Source organism: Poecilia reticulata, linkage group LG3 (genome assembly GCF_000633615.1).
Source record: "Poecilia reticulata strain Guanapo linkage group LG3, Guppy_female_1.0+MT, whole genome shotgun sequence".
NCBI classification, from domain to species: Eukaryota; Metazoa; Chordata; class Actinopteri; order Cyprinodontiformes; family Poeciliidae; genus Poecilia; species Poecilia reticulata.
Genome location: NC_024333.1, coordinates 19,528,540 through 19,549,457, shown reverse-complemented (window position 1 = coordinate 19,549,457; position 20,918 = coordinate 19,528,540). Strand labels below are relative to the sequence as shown.

The 20,918-nt window shown below is 41.1% G+C and overlaps 2 protein-coding genes across 2 annotated transcripts in view; one reads left to right on the top strand and one right to left on the bottom strand.

The window, feature by feature from the left end:
- Window positions 1–366: 366 nt before the first annotated feature.
- On the bottom strand, window positions 367–14,203 carry sltm (SAFB-like, transcription modulator). The gene is made up of 20 exons (XM_008405366.2): window positions 14,039–14,203; window positions 13,060–13,147; window positions 12,898–12,953; window positions 10,960–10,987; window positions 8,440–9,001; window positions 7,766–7,809; window positions 7,586–7,680; window positions 6,832–6,981; window positions 6,632–6,741; window positions 6,399–6,538; window positions 6,225–6,325; window positions 6,082–6,138; window positions 5,856–6,001; window positions 5,573–5,753; window positions 4,783–4,907; window positions 4,318–4,488; window positions 3,075–3,356; window positions 2,902–2,995; window positions 1,508–1,656; window positions 367–1,419 (listed from the first exon to the last, which is right to left on the bottom strand). Exons 1-20 carry the CDS (start codon window positions 14,171–14,173, stop codon window positions 1,311–1,313), a joined length of 2,823 nt encoding a protein of 940 aa, XP_008403588.1. The 5' UTR covers window positions 14,174–14,203; the 3' UTR covers window positions 367–1,310.
- A 2,320-nt stretch (window positions 14,204–16,523) lies between these two features.
- The window catches only part of rnf111 (ring finger protein 111), a 29,986-nt gene continuing 25,591 nt past the window's right edge, over window positions 16,524–20,918 (top strand). Inside the window, exon 1 of the mRNA XM_008405362.2 lies at window positions 16,524–17,177. The gene's annotated coding sequence lies outside the window, so the exon portion shown is untranslated. The remainder of the gene's footprint in view (window positions 17,178–20,918) is intronic.

Sequence of the window (20,918 nt, the reverse complement as noted above, 5' to 3'; positions counted from 1 at the left end):
CTTTCTGTGCAAAATTAAGGACACCCTTGCTGCTTTAATAAGATAGAAAACATTGGTGCTGCTAATTAATTTACAACTTTCTCATTTAGTTTTGTGCAGTTTCTCCTCACTAAGTGGCAGAAAACCAGACAGTTGCAGTTTCCATCTGAGCAGATTCAACCTAAAGTAAAAGGATCATGAAGATCTAAAGACAACTGAATAATTGGTATTTTATTAACTGTGCAATTTATTTTGTGTAAATTTCAAAACCAGATTATTTTCATGTCATTATGTAAAGTTCAGGAACTAAAAGATGCATTTACTCTTTTTAAAACCCTGATCACCTACACAGCACATTAACAGGTAAAAAGCCACTTCACTTATTAGTTTTGTTTTCTAATCAAGGTTTAATAACCAATAACATCCGGTGTGTGGACAAGGTTACAAGCATGACATCCAAGGTGGCGACTGGTGCAACTGAAAGGATAAAGCTTTGAAATGACAAAAGCAGTGAAATAGCAGGAATCCCTCCACATGGTGGCCTAGTCAAAGCAGTGCCCTCTGCACATTAGTGAGCAGCCTACAGCTTTTTCAAGCTTCAGACTGATTTTATATTGTACCAAACTTTCCAGATTCAAACCTTCAATAGAGGAACTGATCTGTTTACAGACAACGTAAAAAAAAAAAACTCCACCGAGATGAAAACTGATACTCAAATTATATTTGTATATTTGTAAAATGTCCACAGTTGAATTACGATCGGAAACAGATTTCCTCTCGATGTTTCTTCTTAGCAAGACCTGAACACGATTCAGTCCTCAGATTTACACAGCTTTATCCTGTTCAGGCAGATTAGTTCATCTTTACAAAATTTGACACCTTCATTAAAGTACAACTTCCAAACAAAATAAAAAAATATAAATAAAAAAAAAGAAAAATTAAAAAAAGAGGACTGTCATCCATTTCAATGAAACATCAAGATCCATCGGTTATTTTGGGTTCTATAATACACTGAAGTGAAACATTACATAGGAAACGGAGTAACGCTACGCTAATGAAAATATACAAACACTTGAGAGAAGTTCTATGTCGTAACTGGAAAACTTGTTACAAAGACGCTGGGGCTGTGCAGCAACTTCAGAAATATTAAAACATGTGCACAGGATTGTTTTGTGGCAACAGCAGAACTGAGGTCAATGCCGTCCGTACAGATTAAAACAAGGGAATAAACCTCGAGGCTGCTAATGTTCCACCCAAAACAGTTACTTTAAAAATAAAGTGTTCAGGAAAATCTTCAAATATCCAACGCTTTAAAGTGTCTGAACTCGGTGTTAGAATGGCCGCGACGCTCCTTTGAAAGCCTTGAATCCGCCCACGGTGCTGCTGGAAATGGAGTTGTTGGTGATCTGTACGATCCGGCCCAGTCCTGACGAAGAGTGGCTGCAAAACAGACAACGTATCAGTCAAGACTGTGACTAAGACGCCTCTCTAGGACTTCGATCATCAGCGCTGCGTCTAATCTGTGTACCTGGAGGTAGCCATCATGCCGCCGCGGCCGTCTCCCATCCTGCGGTTGTCAGAAAACACCTGAGAGCCTGAGCCGCCGTGCCACTCCTTCCTCAGGCCCTGATCCCGGCTGTGACGCTCCACCACAACCTGGCGCCCCGAGCTGAACGGCTGCAACCACAGACGAGTCAGGAGTCACTCAGCGTGCGAAAGCAGGAGCAAAGTCCAAAGATTTGTCACAATTCAGGTTCAATCTTTTCATTTTAAATCAGCCGAATTAATCACGAGAGAATTTTGTCAAGTAAAAGGATGTAATAAAAAATGCACATTTGGTACGTCGTGATTTTTACCACAATCAGAAAGCATTTATTAGCCTCACAACAAGAGTGGGCTTAAGATCTGTCACATTAACTCATTTTGCTGGATGATAAATTGTCCCAAAGATTATTGGGATGATGATAATGTTTTGAGGCCATTTTCAAGAAATATAATGGTAATAGCATAATGCAGGTTCACCCTCTTAAAAAACAATGCATTTTGATTTCTAATGAACATTTAACACTAGAACTGGAAGACATGTTACATTTAGAAAATAAATAAAACAGAAATAAATAAAAAATAATTATGAAGTCTCTAAACAAACTGGGGCTCGTTGAGACCAAAGCACCAGACTGAAGACTTTTTATCATACAGTTTTTGGTAGAAACTGAGAAAAATTGATAGATCATGCAAAACAAAATTGAGCTCGTTTTAATTTATCATGTGATTAATTGATTGCGAGAGGCCTATCTAGACTAGATTTCAGTTCAATTACTTAAATGAAAGTCTAAGAAATGTGTTTAATTTTCTTTATTGTTTAAACCTTTTGCAGATTTGGGTTGGAAGTACTTTTTCTTTCTTTTACAGTGTTTGTTTTGAAAAAGTATTTGAGCGGCCTAGCCAAAGTCCTGGCTTTAATCAGATAGCGAATCAGATGAAGGAGCTAAAGATTAGGGTGATGGCAAGCAGCTCCTCCAACCTCCAGCTCATAAAAATACCAGTGGAAATATGACAGAGCTGCTAAGCAATTACAAAGAGGAATCTAAGAAGCGATTAATCTTTCCCAGACATTTTGGCTGAATGAAAATTTAAAGATTCAAAATCTGTAACTGTTTGCTGCCACTTCCACAAATGTACAAATTTTAAATTATGTGTAAATATGAGCTTATCCTGTAAATTATTAACAGGATAAGCTCATATTTAGTCCAACTAGCTTTAAATTAAATTCACAGCTTTCCGATTTTCAATCTGCATCAGCATGAATTATTTCTATTTTTTAGGTTTTATTATACAGTTTATACAGATGCAGGCTCAGTACATTAACCACTTAGTGTTTTAATGATTACAAAAAGAACTGAACTGTCTTTAGAAACTCACCTGCTCATTCATCCCCATGGGCTGACCTCTGTTATTAAAGCCGCTTCTCCCAGCGTCTCTGCCAGGACGATCGTCACGCATGCGCATCGGCCCTCTGCACGAAGCACAGGTTTTATGAAGCGCAGCTTCCAAAAGCTGCTGAATGAACTGTAGCTTCATTAACAGCTTCTTACCTCATATCCCCTTTGCCAGAATTCATTCCTCCATCATTCTTCCATCCTGCGCCGCCGTCCCTCGGCGGGCGGTTGTGCGACATGGCAGGGATCGGAGGTCGCGCTCCCATGGGCGGCGGGCGCCGCTCGTCCCTGTCCCTCCGGTCCGTGTCCCCGCGTGGAGGCGGCTCGGGTCTGTGGACGGCGTCGTAGTTCTTGGGGTATCTATCGAAGCCGGAGCCCTCTCTGTGAGGAGCCGGCCGACTCTTTTTTGCCTCTGGTTCGCCCTCGAATCTGTTACGTCTTGGAAAAGAAACGGCAATATTGGATTCATCAGAAACCAACAAGCAAAAGACGAAGCAGCGAGAGGCGCCAATTTACACTTTGGCTGGAGAGCAACACTAAAAATGATGTAATGTGCTTCCTTGAATTGGTTAAAATACGGCAATGGGCTTCACAAAACATGTTTGTTGTATCTTTTGCACAGAATAATTCTTGAATAATGAGATTCTATTTTGCTCAATTTGCCAATTTGGGGCCTCTTGTCACTTTAAATCCAAATAAGCTTCTGCTGGCCACGCCCCCATCTCAGCATTTGAACTCAGATATGAAAATGGCTGCAAACAAATCTTTGAAAAGCAGAAGTGGAGTCTCCTGCACAAGCAACAATAATAAAGCAAGTGGTTTCTGAATGTCATGTCAACAAGAAAACACTTGCTTTTTCCAGCAGCCATTGTACTGCAGTAAAACCAGCAGTGAGACCAAACCTGCTGGAGCTCCTGGGGTTGTTGGGTAACGGTGCAGAGCCGTCAAATGTAACTTATCAGGAATGTTTTTTAGGGTCCAAACTAATTCTATCAACTGTAATAAGACAAATAACTGAGTGCTTCTATTGAGCTTTAAGCATTACACTTTGCAGAAACTTTTACTGGCATCTTCTTAGAGAGCTGATGAGGAATGATCATCAGGAACAGATACAAGAACATGATCAGTTTGATATACACTTCTTATCCAGAAAAGCCTTTAATTTAACCATTCGAAAATAGAAAATTTAGTGTTTCAGGTCATTTAGTCCACGTACAGTTACTTTCGCGTGTTGACTGGAGATTTTGTTTGAAGGAATATGAACTTCCAGCAGCCCATGCACAGATTTGCTCATTATGAAAACAATTCCTCAGACTCATAAACATATGGGCCTGAGAACAAAGTCACGGTTTCACTCCAAAAACCGCTGGAGTACATATACAACACGTTTGACACATACCTGTCAAACGTGTTGGGCTGCTGGCCAGCGTCTGGAAAACGGCCCCTCTCCCGAGGATTTGTGTTGGGGAAGCGGTTCTGCTGCCGGTTGTAATTGGAGCCCTGGTTCAGACGGACCTCCGACTCGGGATGCAGTTTTTTGTTGCCATTCCAGTAGGGATCTTCCCGCCGGCTGAAACAGGAAGCACAGATCAGGTATGTTAACCCAAGGAATGATAACAGTTAAATCCATGAAGAAATTATGAATGATCTGGAAAGGGGTTGGTAGCTACTTACAGGATTACAAAATATTAAATAAAATGTCATGAATGGCAATTTTGATAATTCTACTCGGATCCAACTTTGATTTGCAACATCTCGCCTTTCATACCATCAGATCTAAATTGGATTTTTTTTCTAATCTCATGCATAAAACTCAGTTCAAAACTCCAAACAAATTAAAATCGAGGGTGAACATAATAAGTACCCGTGTTCCACCTCACGCCCTCTCTTCAGATTGTTTCTCTTCTCTTGCTCAAAGCGGAGCTGCTCCTGCTGCCGCCGAAGCTCCTCTCGTTCACGCGCCATGCGCTCGGCTTCTTTGCGCCGCTCCTTTAAAATAAAAAAATAATTCATTTGGATTCGACTCAAACATGAACACCGTCTTCTGTAGCAAACTAATGCAAGTTCAGAAATGCCACTTCCTGATCCTGATAGTTTGTTCTTTGCCATGATGGCACCGACAGGAAGATGAGCATTCGGCTGTGTCCAGGAAAAAATTTATTAAAGCATTATTTACGTTCATCCTCTTTTGTTAGTTGTGTATTTAGCAAAGTGAGCTTCCTCTACATTTGTATCTGTTGTGCTTAAAACTGTGCAGGTTCTTCCATCTAGGAAGGAAAGGATGATTTTTATGGTTTGTTCAAAAGTTTCTCAGTGTTTAGAAACGTTTTTCTTTAAGAGGAAGCATGAAAGTTACTGGACCTAAAGTTTTAAAATGTTGAATCCCCTGTATGAATATCTGCTCATTTCTAATGTGTCCGGTGTTTGAGGTTTTTGAGTGAACTACAGAGGAAGATATGGAGCACTGCATGCAGTTCAACAGCAGCAAATATGTTGAAAAGAACAAGAGCCAAAGTGAAATGGTGTGTCCAAATCTCAACCACTCAGAGTGTGAAACCCTGTTGTTCCTTCAATCTATTGTTAAACAGTGTTTTCCTGTACCCAGCTTGAGCCCTGAAGCTCAAACTGGGCGAGTTGGTTCACGCTCCTTTTACCTGCTCGATGCGAATCCTCTCCCTCTCGAGCCTCTCTCTCTCCAGTCGCTCCCGTTCCAGTTTCTGTCTCTCCATTTCCAGTCTCTGGCGCTCCCGGAGCAGAATCTCCCGTTCTTCTCGCTCGCGCATCAGACGGACTCGCTCACGTTCCCGCCGTTCTTGCTCTGCAATTTCACGCCGCCTGCGCAGTAGGAAAAGTACGCTTTAATCTCAGTGTTCGGCTTTTTATTTTTAAATTAAAGCCATTCGTTATAAATGCGAGTCGTTCGATGCTTGAAGATACCTGCGCAGCTCTGTGGCCCTGTGGAAGCGCTCCATTTGCTCACGCATCCGCTGCTCTTTCTGCTCCTTGAACTTGTCAAAAGGCAGAATGACCATTTCTCCCCCTTTGTTGTGAAAGGATTGACGCTTCTCCCTCAGCAATTGTACCTGAGGAGAGAATGATTTAAATGTAAAGAAAAAAGCTCGTTAAATGTCATTTTTAGTGTTTATGAAGAGTCAGGTTTAACCTCTTCAGGAGGGATCAGCCACTTGGGACGCCTGTCAAAGTTCGGGTTCATAAATGGCTGGAAAAAACAGCAAAAAAAAGTTTCACTTAATGTCCTCTTTATAAAGATAATACATCACCTTAAAAACCCAAATCAAACCTTACTTTGTTAAAATATCTTCCAGTAGTTCTAAAAGGTCTTTTTTCAAAACCCCCGTCTCCTTTAGGATCATCTTCATCTGTCGACTTCCCAGGGCTTTTGGTTTCTGAAAGAAAACGAGCAATTAGCCAAAGCAGAGAATTGCTGATAAACTAAAATTCTCTCTGCTGAAAACTCACCGCCACGCTTTCTGTCGTCTCTCTTTGAAGACTCTTGATCGGAGCTCGATGAGCCACTTTTTGAATCCTGTTTCTTGGATGCATCCTTGTCTGACAGCTTATCGGATTTCTTTTCTTCTTTTTTGTTAGTTAGCTGTGCTCTAAATGGTCGTAAAAATTGAAAATAGAATCAACTAAACGTTAAAGTAGCAGTAAAAATCTTTTAAAAAGATCAACTCAAACTGATCGCTCACTTGTTTGCCAGTTTCGCTCCAGTGAAAATGATCTTGTTGGATTTGCTGGATCCTGCTTTGTCCTCCACCTCTTTCTTCAAGGGATCCTTTTTGAACGGATCATTTTTAGCCTTTTCAAGATAAAAGAAAAAAGTTGAAAGTATGGATAAGATTTAACAAAGAAGCATTTGAGGAACTTTAATGTTTCCTGCCTCGCCCACCCTTTCCACATAAATCTGCTGTCCGTGGAGCTCTGTGCAGTCGAGGTGGGAGATGCAGCGCGTCACTTCGGTACCGGACGACATCGTCACCAAGCCGTAACATTTTGAACCAGGACTGCGGGCGTTTGTAACCACCTTGGCACTCAGAACCTGTTGAGAACATTTTTAGGAGCCTTTAGAGAACATGTCTGCATTTCTTTCTTAAGACATCTCTTTCTTAAAGCAGGTTGCTTAAAATCTCCTGGCATCTCAAACAGTTGCAGAATACCAACATCTAGGACTGAAGTGATTAATCGGTTATTGAAATAATTGTCTAATTTGGTAATCGATTAATAGCTAACTGGAGTATGACTGCTCAAAAAAGGCCATTTGTTAGGGGGGGGTGGGACCATCCAGGTCAGTAATTAAGCAAAAACTGTACAGAGTAAATGCACGTTTTGCATTTAAGATAAAGAAACCTTTGTCTTTAAATAAGTTTTAGTTAAAACTCCTTAAGTTTAAAGTTTTAGCTTCACCTGGTTCAAATTCACTAAAAGAAGGCTGTGGTATTGCATTTGAGGCAATAAAATGTTTCTTATTTAAAAAAGTAACAAAAATATTCATTTATTTGCATCTTTTAATATTTTTCTAACATTGTATAAAAAGGTTTAAGTGGTTAAATGTAAAATCTGTAGAATGTGCTCATTTTTTAAATCATCAGAATAAATCAAATAATCGATGACTAAGATAATTGTTAGTTGCAGCCTCATCTTACCTTCCCATATTTGCCAAACAGGTTCTTTAAATCAGCTGCTTTGGTGTTTGAAGAAAGGCCGCTCACCCACACGTTACGAGACGAGCTGCCGACACCTGTAGAGATTTTTAAAACACATTTTTAGTATTAATTGCAAGACTAATGCCAAAAAGTTGGATTTTGAATATTTAAGCGCCGTACCCTTTTCATCCTTTGCTGCTTTTCCATCTCTGTCTCTTGAGGAGCTAGAAAAACGAATGTTACAAAACCAAACAGAAAATGAGTGGAGGCAAATAAAGTTATGACAAGGGGGGAAAAAAATATCCATCTAGTGGATTAAACAGCATCTTTTCAACGGTTGAGGAAGGAAAAAGAAAAAACAAAAAAAATTATATCCTTTAGGCAAGACGTGGATCTGAGCCATTGTCTGAAAAGCTTCATGGTTTGTCCAGTGGCGTGATGGGTCATGTGGTTAGCCAATTTTTAATCCCTGGGTCAATGAAATCTTCAGAGGTCTGGTCAACGTCAGCGAATCATTGGACCAAAAATAAAAAATTAAAAAAGTTTTTTAAATCATCATGGAGGCTAATGCCGTTTTTACACGGCCTTGTGTAAAAACTGCCAAAGGTTTTAAAAACTTCTCGAAAGGTCAAAGTAACAAAGTAAGAGTTGTTTTCTTGTCTCCGGGTTAATTTGACATACGTTAACCAACTTCAGAGAAATAAAGCAAAGCAGCAAACTGCAGGGTAAGGTACATCAGTGAATACTTCCCTTATGGCAAAGAATGAAAATCATCTTGAGGCTACCCACAATGCTGCGCTCTTAGTGAGGTGGACTTGGTAGTAGAATCAAAGAACTGACATAGAAAGACAAACCTCTTTGCTTGACCTGAGGCCCCAGTGGCAGACGGGCCTTTCTTCCCAGAATCCTTTTCTTTGTCTTCGGTTTCAGCCTTCATCACGGCGTCTTTATTCGTGGGCTCGCCATCGTCTTTCGTACCATCTTCCTCCATGTCTTCATCCTTCATGTCATCATCTTGGCCCGTCTCGGCACAAGTCTCAGTGCCCTTCTCTGCCTCTGGATCTGGAAGTTTCACATGTTTACCTGTTTCCAGGAGGTCGTCGCCATCAACATCCAGGGTGATGGCGTCTTCGTTTTGGATTGAGACGGACAGGTGATCGTCCTCCGCTTCTCTAGAGGAGCTCAAGGTTTCAGCGTCCCTCTCAGCCTCTTCTGTCTCGGCCTCAGCTTCCGGTTCTGGGTCTGCGTCTGCATCCTCGTCCACCTCTGCATCTGCATCTACCTCTGGGTCGGGCTCTGAGTCAGCGTCAGCCGCCATGGCTTCAAACTCTGGCTCAGGCTCAGAGTGAGCGAGGCTGTCCTCACACGGTGGAGGCTTTGAATTTTCGCGACTACCATCATCGGTATCAGTTACATCTGAGGGATTTAACAAGGATAAACATGGCAAACAGACATCTTAACATTGACATGTCGCATGTTACTTGACCTACAAAAGTAGAATATAAAGCACATTCAGTGTTAATGGTCATCGAGGGCGCAGATACCACAGGAAGACAACACACACAATCTTCACTGAAAACATGGGATGAGTTGAGGCTCGTTTCTTGGCACAACTTCGACTGCAGTCATCTTTCGCAGTGGAGGTGTAGCTGTTCGCCAGGTGAAAACAATTATACCAAGTCTATATATGGAGTTAGGACAGCTCTTTTTTTTTTTCCCCTCCAATATGCATCAGTGTTCAGTCTGTAAAAGCTCATGGAGGGTTTAAGTGCTCTTCCAATATTTCTTCAGTTGTGAAGGAAAGTGTCCCATCAACAGAAATGCTTTATCATCAAGCAAAGCTTGCAGCAAAGGTGTCCAGTCACCAGTCCAGAAAAAGGCGTGTCCTTTGAGTGGAGCAGTCCATCCCTTCCAGTCTCAGTTAAAAATGAATGTGGTCCAGGGTCTCTTCCTGTATGCAGCAAAGTGCGACGTTCGTCCGCTGATAGAAAACGTCCTCGATGCAGTGCTGCCTTTAGACACAAGGCCATGGCATCATTATAAGGGGTTTCAATGAATGCAGCAGTCCTTGACTTTAGCTGATCCGAGCTCATTCATTCAATTCCAGTTTCCCCTTGATCAAACCTGTAAAATGGTGCCTGACTCCAGTGGACAAAACGCAGATTCATTCACATGTTTTACCAGTACATTTATCACAGGTCTATCCAATCATGTCAGTCACTGCTGGGAGCGTTGTGATCTTGAAATGGCTTGCTTACGAAACGTCGATCTTCATAAAAAGTTGGACTCCAGAGACAACTGAGCTTCTTATCGCAGCAGCAAATAATCAACTGGATGCATAAAGATCAAAGCGACCCAAACCTGAGGATACACTGCATCTCCAAAAAGGTAAGAAAACCAGACAACTGGTTCTTCAAAGTTACCGTATTTTCCGCACAATAAAGCGCACCGGATAATAAGGCGCACTTTCAATGAATGGCCTATTTTAAAACTTATGTCACATATAAGTTGCACCGCATTATAAGGTGCATAGAATAGACGCCTCAGTTACGGTTTCCACCTGTTCCGTAATACATGATTTGTTCCGTACTCTACAAATGTGGATGTGTAATAATAAAGAAGTGGTCCCCGAGTACTTTATATAGTAGGCTGCCCCAGTCATTGTTTCACTCACGGTGTTGGCTGCCACCGCAGTCTCTGTCTCTCTTCCCCCGCCCCCCGGCTTTAAATGTATAAGGGCAGGTCCCTTGGTAACCCTAGCCAAAGCACCCCGGATGAATATCTATAGCCACTTTGTTGACATAAAGAATGTCAACAAAACAGTCCAACTCGGGTCGGCGAGGAGAGCCTTCCGCGACTGGGCCGGGGCATGGCCGGACGATGGTCACCCTTCTCCGTTTGCGCACAGCATGTTGGTGGAGAACATCGTGCTAAGTGACCTGCAGACGACCTGGTTATCAGGTCGGTAGGTAGATAGGTCAGTCAAACTTTATTAAACTAGCGTTCTGACAACTATCCCAACATTCACCGCGCGCTTCTTCTTCTACAGGCGAAAATGAAGTTGGCGGCTGCTTACCGTAGATGCTAGACCTTTTGTGGCTCAGTATTGGTCCATATATAAGGCGCACCCGATCATAAGGCGCACTGTCAGCTTTTGAGGAAATTGAAGGTTTTTAGGTGCACCTTATAGTGTGGAAAATACGGTATCTAAAGTAGTCCATGATTACTGTAGATAGCGCAGCACTGGCAAACGCATTTAACACCATCTGATGAAACTTAGTAAGAGGCTTTATCATCACCGGAGTTTGCAGTTTAAAAAAAAAAAAAAGAAAGAAAAGAAATTAACATGAAACGTTAATTGGCAGCATACATACCCTTTTCTGATTCATACTCTTCAACATCCTAGAAAAAAAAAAAAGAATGGTAAGAGTCATCGCTATTCTATTGTGGTATTTCTTTTACATCAGCATTAAGAAAAAAATCTGGAAAAAAAAAGCTTGCTATTTGTTATAGTCATCTGAAGAAAAAAAAAGGTTCTGAAGAAATACCATTAATTTTCAGCACAGTTTATTTGGCATCATGTCAGAGGGGACAGTCTAGATTACAAATGGGCTGCTGTATTTACACGCTGCATTTTTTCTCTCTCAGCCAGGGGAGTGATTGCAGGAATGAAGGGGAGCTAATCAAGCTAAATTTGGGGAGTCGGAGTTTTCTCTGCTGCCTACACAGAGGCAGAAATACAGCACAGTATGCCACAGCCACGTCAATCAAAATGTTTGTGCAAAGTATGGGTGCTGTTCATTTTGACCTTTCATTTCATAATTTAGCAGTTCTGGTCTAAAGGTACTAAACACTGCTACAAAGTGTTTAGTGCCACCGATGCATCCTTTCCTGTCCGCCTCGGGGATATTTTGTATGAACTTTAAAAGCTGATGATTAAATTGCAATCATCTCTAATCTATTCTAATCTTTCTCAGCTGGTGGATCACGGTGTTCTTGTCCAGGTCTAAAAAAATGTCAAGGGAACAAAAACCCCCCCAAAAAAACAACCCAACAACCAAAAACATATAAATATATGGAGCCGATAATGTCCTGTAATCCAACTTCAACTCGTCGTTTTACATGTGTTAATTAGGAGTGGTGAAACGCAGGTACCACACAGGCTGTATCGGATATCACTTCCCTTTTTAAACAAAGGGGAGCCCAAGTTACGTTGCCAAGCAACAGAGAGTCAGCTGGTGGCACCATTATGTGACCACAAGCTGAAATTGAGGATGAAAGTCTCTCTCAGTTCTGGTGCTGCACTGGGCCGAGCGGGAATCCTTTCCCTACTAAAGTGCAACATCGTTTCTGAATTCGTCTTCTCTGCTCTAGTTTGTCTAATGAAAACAGAGACAGATTGGACATTTGGCATTACTCCAGAGCAGTGGTTCTTAACCTGGGTTTGATCGAACCTCAGGAGTTCGATGAGTCGGTCTCAGGGGTTCGGCGGAGCCTCTGCCGCGGAGGTAAAGACATACTTGTGTAAAGTCGTGATGACGCCCCGCTTTGCCATCACTTGYTGCAGAGGATCWCGTTACATTGCTTAGCCAATCAGAGCTGCGGAGGAGCACTGATTGAAGGAGCTCCAATCTCAGCATGGATTTGAACTTGTGTCTTTAATTACTTCAGCAAAGCTCACAGTTTTTTACCAAATTCTGCAGCTTTCGGTGTACTTCTAAATCGGCTCCTTAGTCGCATCTTTTCGGGGTTGCTACTGCCTCTAGTGGCGTGGGGGTGGTAACACAACTAATATAATCACATCACTAAATCAGAATACCGCTAAGTACTTTGTGTATCGGGGAGGAAGGAATATTTTATTTATCACTACAGAAGGGTTCGGTGAATGCGCATATGAAACTGGTGGGTACGGTACCTCAAAAAAGGTTAAGAACCAGAGTGTCTGTCTGCTCCAACTCCTGTTCATATTCACTCTTTCATATTCACGTTTTTTGACGTTAGGGTTTCTCCCACGTATGAACTTAATGCTTCTTTAGCTTTTTGAAGAATATTTTTTAAGTACTTTAGATACTGAGAGGTAGCCTTAAGAAAACTTAATTTATATCCCTGAATACTTTTAAACCGTACTTAAAAAATATTCCAGTTGTGGAGAAAATTTTGTTTTTCTCTGCAGTCTATTGTTGTTTCCACAAAGCTGCATAACAGTTTTTAAAAATATTTATATATTTCCCAACCTTTATATTTTGTTTGAAAACAGCACCATTGCCTTTTACAACAGTGATATCATTATGATTAATGCATGCTACACTCACCTTGGAAGACACGTCTTCTTCCACGGTATTTTCCAAATCAGAATCCGATTTCTTCCCTGAAAGATTAAGTACATACACGTACTACGGAGTCAGTATATGAAACTTAATAAGCACCATTCACGTTCACTGGAAACGCTAAAATAATGAGCTGACCAGCTTTACCTCTGGATTTCCCACTTAACCTCGTGGATGAATCAGTCGACTGAGGAGTTGGAATGTACTCTGGGTCACCGCCTTCATCTTCAATAGCCTTAAAAAGATGTTTTTATACATTTAAAAAAAAATCCAGCCATCAACTAACTACATACACATGCGAGATTATTAAAAATACAACCCAAAAATCTTGGTATATTTCAAATATATTACACCCAAGGGGGAGAGCACAAATGTGACAAATTAACCACAAATCCATCCACCCCTCATCCATACCATTGTTTGTGCAAAAGGCAGAGTAAACACTGGATGTGTTACTAGTCCTTCACAGGGCAACAAAGACGAACTGGACAAAAAAGATACTGGATGGCGATTTAGAGAAACCAGTTAAACTATTAAGAACCCGTATATTTATTTTTGACTCTAGGAGAAAGTCGGAGTGACTCCACAAATGCAGGGAGAGAGGATGCAAACTCCATCCCGAAAGATTCAGGCCGGGATTTGGATCCAGGACATGCGAGGCTGTATTTCAGCAGCTGAGGCTAATCACGTGTAATTTGCAACACAACCGTTCATTCCCCTTTTATTTCAAATAAAAAAAAATGCAGATTATTATTTTTTTTTAAGTACGATTAGTATTTTTCCGCAAACGTTGGTTTTCCGTTTGGCACCAATTTATGGCGAGTTTTCAATTTCCATTTTTAGGGTTACATCAATTCAATGCGATAGCCGTTGAAGATTGAACCGAACATATGTACTATTTACCTATTAATTTACCAAACAAGACCGCGTATACGTTCACATATGGGAAATACAAGAACCGAAACCTAAAGGTTAAACCGTATGAGTGGCCTTTTATTGATCTGGAGAAAAATAGAGCGGCTGGAAAGACCGTCACAACATTAGCTAGGATTAGCATTAGCCTCTCTACATCGCACACATAACTCAAATCAATCGTCCTGCTACAACAACGGATTCGTTCACTTACTTGCTTAAGCCTTGAAAGCAAAACACTTTTTACCCCAAACGTGTCCAAGCCCCTTCTTTTGAGCTCGGATTTAAGATCGACAACCCTTAATTCGGATATTTTCTTTGAATCCGTTGAAATGGCACCCGACGCCATTTTACCTCTAGATTAGCGAGACGGTTTCTTCCTCGCGGTCTTTGGTCAAATGCCACAGCGCCGCCTCCTGTCAGTGCACCAACTGAGCTACTGTAATATATTCGAGAAAAATTACTTTTCTGGAATGTTACAAAGACTGAATACACTGTTGCAAAATAATCCTTCATAAGAACAAAGTAACCCTGTTTTACTGTATTGTTTGGCAGTTTAACATACAAATAAGCAGTTATTCAGGACTTTAAAAACAGAAAAGCATAAGAACACACAGTTAAATGATCATTAGATCACAAACACTGAGAGGAAATATATTCAAAACGTTTTTGTGTGACTCTAGTGCTAAAAGTGCTGGAAATATAAAGTGAGACCTTAAAAAGTAGATTAAATCACACTGGGATTTCCATCCATCCATTTTCTTTACACCCTTGTCCCTTATTGGGGTCGGGAGGGTTGCTGGTGCCCATCTCCAGCTAACGTTCCAGGCGAGAGGCAGGGTACACCCTGGACAGGTCACCAGTCTGTTGCAGGGCAACACAGAGACAGACAGGACAAACAACCATGCACACACACTCACACCTAAGGGCAATTTGGAGAGGCCAATTAACCTGACAGTAATGTTTTTGGACTGTGGGAGGAAACCGGAGTACACAGACAAAACCCACGCATGCACAGGGAGAACATGCAAACTCCATGCAGAAAGACCCGGGCTGGGAATCAAACCTTCTTGCTGCAAGGCAACAGCTCTACCAACTGCGCCACTGTGCAGCCCACACTGGGATTTATGTGTGTTAAACTCCACATAAACAGGCTCCAGATAAGATGTGAACAGCGCTTTGTGGTGAACATAGTGTATTTACATCATTGTGCTAGCATTATAATTAGCCCTCACATTACATGTACCAGACATATATTTATTTCTGGATATCTTTTATTTTAAACAGTTATTTCATGAATATAATTTGTAAAGATGACTTTACAAAAAATAACTCATAACTCCAGTAATTCAAAAGGATGGCTGGATATGGTGAAGTACAAATGAGGTTTTATTTTATTTTATTTTCTTGTTATTATGATTTTACCTAACAGTAGTAGATTTCAAGGAAACTTATTACATTCACTTAATTCAAATGTATTTTAATAAAATATAATAATAATAACCTAATATGTTTATAGAATAACCATTGTTTGCTCTGATGTGAACAGAAATCAAAAGACTGGACCCTGAAAATGACATTAATCAACTTTTATATTTGTACTGTGGATGTTAATGCACATTACATTTACTTAACTGTAAAACAACTCTTGAGAAAATATAGACCTTAATGGATTTGGTGTTGGCCTCAGTCATATTCTCTGTTGTGCTCGCTGAAGCAGGAGATTATCAACAGCTCAGAGGAAACAACAAGATAAGCTGATCAGGAAGGCCAGCTCTGTCCCCTTGACCCAGTGCCAGTGGTGGGAAACAGGAGAACTGCAGCCAGATTGATATTTCTGCTGGACAGTGTTTCTCCCCCATGCATGACATTGTAACAGCCCTGGAGAGCTCCTTTAGTGAAGCTCATACAAGCGGATACATCCAAAATGCACAGAGGTCTGTTATGAGGAGCACTGCTCCAACCCTAATAAACAAGCTGAAACAGATCCTATTAGTTCTGTTTTTTTATTTATTTGTAGAAGCACATTCAGTGGGCAAAGACGTACACATTTTGCTGTGCTCCTGCACTCATTATGCAACATAAATTTGTGTACTCTGGGAGGTAATGTACGCCATGTAATTTACTTAAAAGGTTCAGGGTATATCTTGCCTTTTATTGCAAAAGTTTTGTGTTTCCAAATGTGTGGAGCTTAGTTTGTTTGATTTTCCTTTGATAGTTTCTCTATTGATGGACAAAAATCAGTCCTGATTTAGGCATTGTGAATCCTAATGGATTCTCTCAAGGCATTTGGCTTGGATATCAGCAACTGTTACAGTGGAAAGCTGTGAATTTGCCCTTTTTAGATCACATTTTAAATGTTACTGGAGCTTTGTAAAGAACCATTATCCTCTGTGGTATTTTCTTTTGTTATATATTAACAATGAGACATTAGTAATAACGACTATCCCAATTATTTATTTAAAATTACTTATGTGGTTCTTTTTACAGGTCATTCTTCAGTTTACATAGCTCATTTCAGAATAATAAAAATTTCAACTGTTAATTTCTGTGAAAATGATTTGTGCAAATTTCCTCTTTTCGAGTCCCATCTTTGTACACTAGAGGGCGCACCAGTATTTGGAATGGAGCTGGACGAGCCCATAACAGAGTAGGAGCTTAGTATTCAGCATTCTGCATTAAACAGCAGTAAAACGCATATGACTGTCATTTCTTAGGTTTTCATGTGCTTTCTCTTAGCTACAAATGACACAAAAGTGCTGTTTTATCAAGAAATGATTTCTGAAATGGAGCTTGTAGTTGAGGGCTCGCAAAGTGGATGCTGGATCTGGCGCCTCCTTGTGACATTCCGGAGAATCACCGTGTTGTAGCCGTAGCCAGCCAACAAACGACCTGCTGGGTAAACAACAGTGGATGCCTCGGAAGGCAGGAATGGGAACTTCGTACAGGGCAAATAGTGAGACTTTTCTATCTTGTTAAACGGGATCAAAATATATAGCTCCTCTCCAGCCTTCTGAAGGTCGGTTTGTTTGCCGCGACGAACCAAAATGGCTGAATATATTTGAGTATTTAAGAAGTAAAGTGGAGCTAGCTTTAGCTTAGCTCGCCGCTACGGAGGGCCCGCTGCCGTCGATTTTGTCTCTCCGCTCTGCTCGGGACTGTTGTCAGTTTCACAATCCCTGCTACAACCTCCCTCCGGTCGCGATCTCATCGTAGGCCTGTCCGGTTGCAGCTCGGGTTATCATCCAGATAAGTGTCCATTTGAAACGCTCGACTCCTATTTTCTTCAGGATTTCCCCTCTCATGTCACGAAAAGGACAGTGACACATTTTAAAATCAGGACTTAGACCCAGGTACGTGTTGTCTTTGTTGTCTTCTGTCTGGAGCATTTTTGCCAAGCTACATAGCTAGCTGTCTACTTTGATTTCTGATCTTTATAGTCCTGTTTTGTCAGTGTTAATGTTCAGATTGTAAGGTTTAAGTGTTAACTCGGCCCTGGTTTCTGTCACTTTAGCAGCCTTAATGGGACACACACAAGCGGGCTGTAGATAGGTTTATTTTATTCCAATTAAAATGCGATGTAGAAACTAGCCTCAGTTTGTAACTCAGTTTATTTCCCCTAGCTGTGTTTCTGCTGGTCTAATCTCAGACAGAAAGAACAGAGGACAGCAGCTATAGTAGGTCTCAGCAAACCAGGCTCAGTTGAATAATTGAACTGGATTACTGTTACAATTCCTGTAAGTACATGGGTTTGTTTGTTTTTTTACAGGCAGCCCTTACTCTTTTTATTTTGTAATGACACACAAATCTCCTGGTTATAGTTTACTGGTTATTAGAAATCTGTGTCAACCCTCTGCCTGAATGCTTTGGGATCTTCATTTCCTCTTAGGGGCCGGGTCATTGCGCAGCTTTTTGTGTGGCATCTGAGGACCCTTAGTTATCCCTGGACACCCCATAATAGAGGAAAGAAACATATCTGGATGCGCTTTTGACTACTTTATTTGGACTTTTGATAAATTGTTGCTCAGCTCAACATAAACCCTGCATCCCTACGTTTCAGGAGTCACATCTTCAGGTCAAGTGACAGCTGGCATGCTGTTATGAAATAAGCTGCAAAAGAGGAAAGCAGTGACATTGCCTTGTGTGCATTTCCCCCTCCCCATGACTGCAAATCACATTCACACTGCAAAATACTTCAACATCATGCACAAATGTACGTACTTAGTCAGATGGCCTGCACCAAATGTGATCTGACATTTTGTGTTTCTCTGGAAAGCTGCAACGAGACGGTGAGTCTAGATTAGACTGACTGTGTCCAGTTGAACTCCTGAAGGAAAAACAAGTGTCTGGTCATTCATGCTACAGTTTATTACTAACATACTCAACAAGAAGGCTTTGTAATGCGTCTGATGCAAATGAAATTCCTGTCATATGTCGAGAGACTCATTGCAGCTAATATTGCCCCCCCTCCCCCCCATTGCTTTGAATTTGTCCACAACACAACGGTGTGCCTGGGACTCGGGTTTTGTTTCCTTATGCGTTACATCACTTGAACTTCCAGGTGGCTACATAGTCGTTGGTACATGATGTACCTAAATCGCGTTTTGACATGGTAGCAGCGTCGCCTTATATTCAGATTACATTGTGTAAAGCCGTGTGGTCTGTTACCACAGGCGTAGCGCACCGCTACAAGTTTAGAGGCACGTCACAATAAAGTTATGTGACTGTTTGCTGAAAACCACAGTGCGTTCATTCAGCGTATGGAACACCCTCAGCAGATAACAACAGCAGGGAGATGCATGAAATGTCCTTTTATGGAATATTTAGTTGTTTTATCAAGCAGTTTTTTTTTTATCAGATTCGCCTCTTTTACTGTAGAAGTCTATACAGGCCCGAAACTGCTTAACCACAGTTTCACATGTCTTGCAGCATAATTGTTTAAAAAGAAGCGCCCACAATTTGTCGTGTAATATCAGTGTATGTGAGATTTTATTTCAGATCATGTGGAGTGATTACAGCAATTTCTTTAAAAAACAAAACAAAACCCTTATTGAATTGTCAAGTGCTCACAAAGTCACTTCTGCAACTTTTTGCCAGTTTGGAAGAAAATGAATCCAGGTTCGTCCTGACTGCCTCTTTGTGGTCATGGAATGAGATCGGAGCAGATTAACGCATATTTTACTGATTTTTAGCTTTTTGTTTTCTTTTTTTTTTTTAAAGGTCTTAACTTGAAAATTACAGTTTAGGGAGATCCTGATTTCTCTCTAAGAGCCGTACGGTGCGATCCGGAAAGTATTCACAGCGCTTCACTTTTTCCACATTTTGTTATGTTACAACTTTATTCCAGGTTGTATTAAATGGATCTCTTTTCTGAAGATGGTATGCACAGATTCCCCATCACGACACTAGGGGAAACTTTTTTCTTAGACTTTTGCAAGTCTATTAAAAATAGAAGACAAAGAAATCACTTTGACATAAGTGTTCAATGCTCTTGCTTAAATCTTTGTTGCTTAAATCTTGCTTAAATCTTTGTTGATCAATTACAGCCTTTTTGAATAGAATACCACCAGCTTAGCTCACCCAGCTTTACGCAGTTCCTTCTTTGATTCTTAGTGGAGCTCCACCAGGTGACTGGGGTTTATTTGTGAAGCCATTTTCAGACCACTCCAGAGATGTCCAGTTGAATTCAAGTCTGGACTCTGGCTTGGCCATTTCAGGACATTCACAGGTTCTGAAGCCGCTCCTCCGAGGTCTTTACCATGTGATTTAGGTCGTTGTCCTGTTGGCAAATGAACAGTCTCACCAGTCCGAGGTCATTAGCGCTCTGAAGTGGGTTTTCATCCACAGCGTATTCATCTCCACTCTGCCTTAGTCTGCTAGTTCCTGCTGCTATAAAACATCCTCATTGCTCCATGATGCCACCACCGTGTTTCACTGTAAGGATGACAATGAGCCTTGCCGTTCGCACCAAAGTTTTCAATCTTTGTCTCATTAAATCAGATAATTGTGTTTCTCATGGTCAGAGAATCCTTCAGGGGCCTTTTGAAACTCCAGACTGGCTGCTGTGTTGCCTTTTCCCAAGAAGTGGCTTTCATCTGGCTGCTTTAACCTGCAGGCCTGATTGGCGGATTGCTGCAGAGATGATTGACCTTCTATAAGGCTCTCCCCTCCCTTCCTCTGGGGCTCGGACCATGAGGTCGTTGGTCAACTTCATAACGAAGGCCCTTCTCCCCTGATCTCTCAGTTCAGATGGCTGTCAAAGTCCTGCTGGTTCCAAACATCTTCCATTTAAGAGTGATGGGCCTTCAGAGCAGCAGAATTATTTTTATGTACCTCAATCCTGCCTCAGAGGTCTACAGACAATTCCTTTGAGTTCATACCTGGCGTTTGACCTCTGACCTGTCATCTATTGGACCTCATGTAGACATCAAGAATCAAGTCCAACCAGCTGGATTCACCACAGGTGGACTCCATTTAAGCTGTAGAAACATCTCAGTTTTGAGATTCGTTGCAAAGGCTGTAAACCTAGAAATACTTCAGTGTTATTTCTAGGTGTCTGCTTTGATTCATTTGCAGATATCTTTAAAATATTTTTCACATTGTCATAAGGGGGTGTTTGTGTGTGGATTTCGGGGAAAGAGGTGAATGCAATTTGGAAAGAGGCTGTAACATGACAAAATGTGGGAAAAAAATGAAACTTTCTGGACAAAATCGGTCAAGTCAAAGACTTTAAGTACATGTCGTGAACATTTCTAAACGAAATGTATTTTTTATTTCTGTATTACAAGACTACAGAAAAACAAACATGTTATTTAAGTCAGTTAAGCTTGTCAAGAAGTGGATCATCTGTTCACATGTTGAGCAGTCAGTGCATTCCTTTAACAGCAGGGATGTTTTGAAGGTTTCCTCTGACCTCCCGCTTTTGTTTTCTTTCTTAATAGGTTTACATGTCAGGACGTAAAGTTAATTCAGAATAGGACAATCCAGACTCTTCACATTAACATGAACACGTGAGAATTACTTTTGTCAGTGATTCCCAAATTGCCTAAAATCAACAATGGAGCAGTCAGATCAGCACTGACTCATCCTTTACC

What these genes read in the sequence shown, in the direction of transcription:
- sltm (XM_008405366.2), bottom strand. Translation starts at nt 14,173, where the DNA reads ATGGCGTCGGGTGCCATTTCAACGGATTCAAAGAAAATATCCGAATTA. An exon ending in TGCTTTCAAGGCTTAAGCAA is followed by an intron (nt 13,148 to 14,038) that starts GTAAGTGAACGA and finishes CATCTTTTTAAG; the next exon opens with GCTATTGAAGATGAAGGCGG. An exon ending in GGGCGTGAGGTGGAACACGG is followed by an intron (nt 4,489 to 4,782) that starts GTACTTATTATG and finishes TTCCTGTTTCAG; the next exon opens with CCGGCGGGAAGATCCCTACT.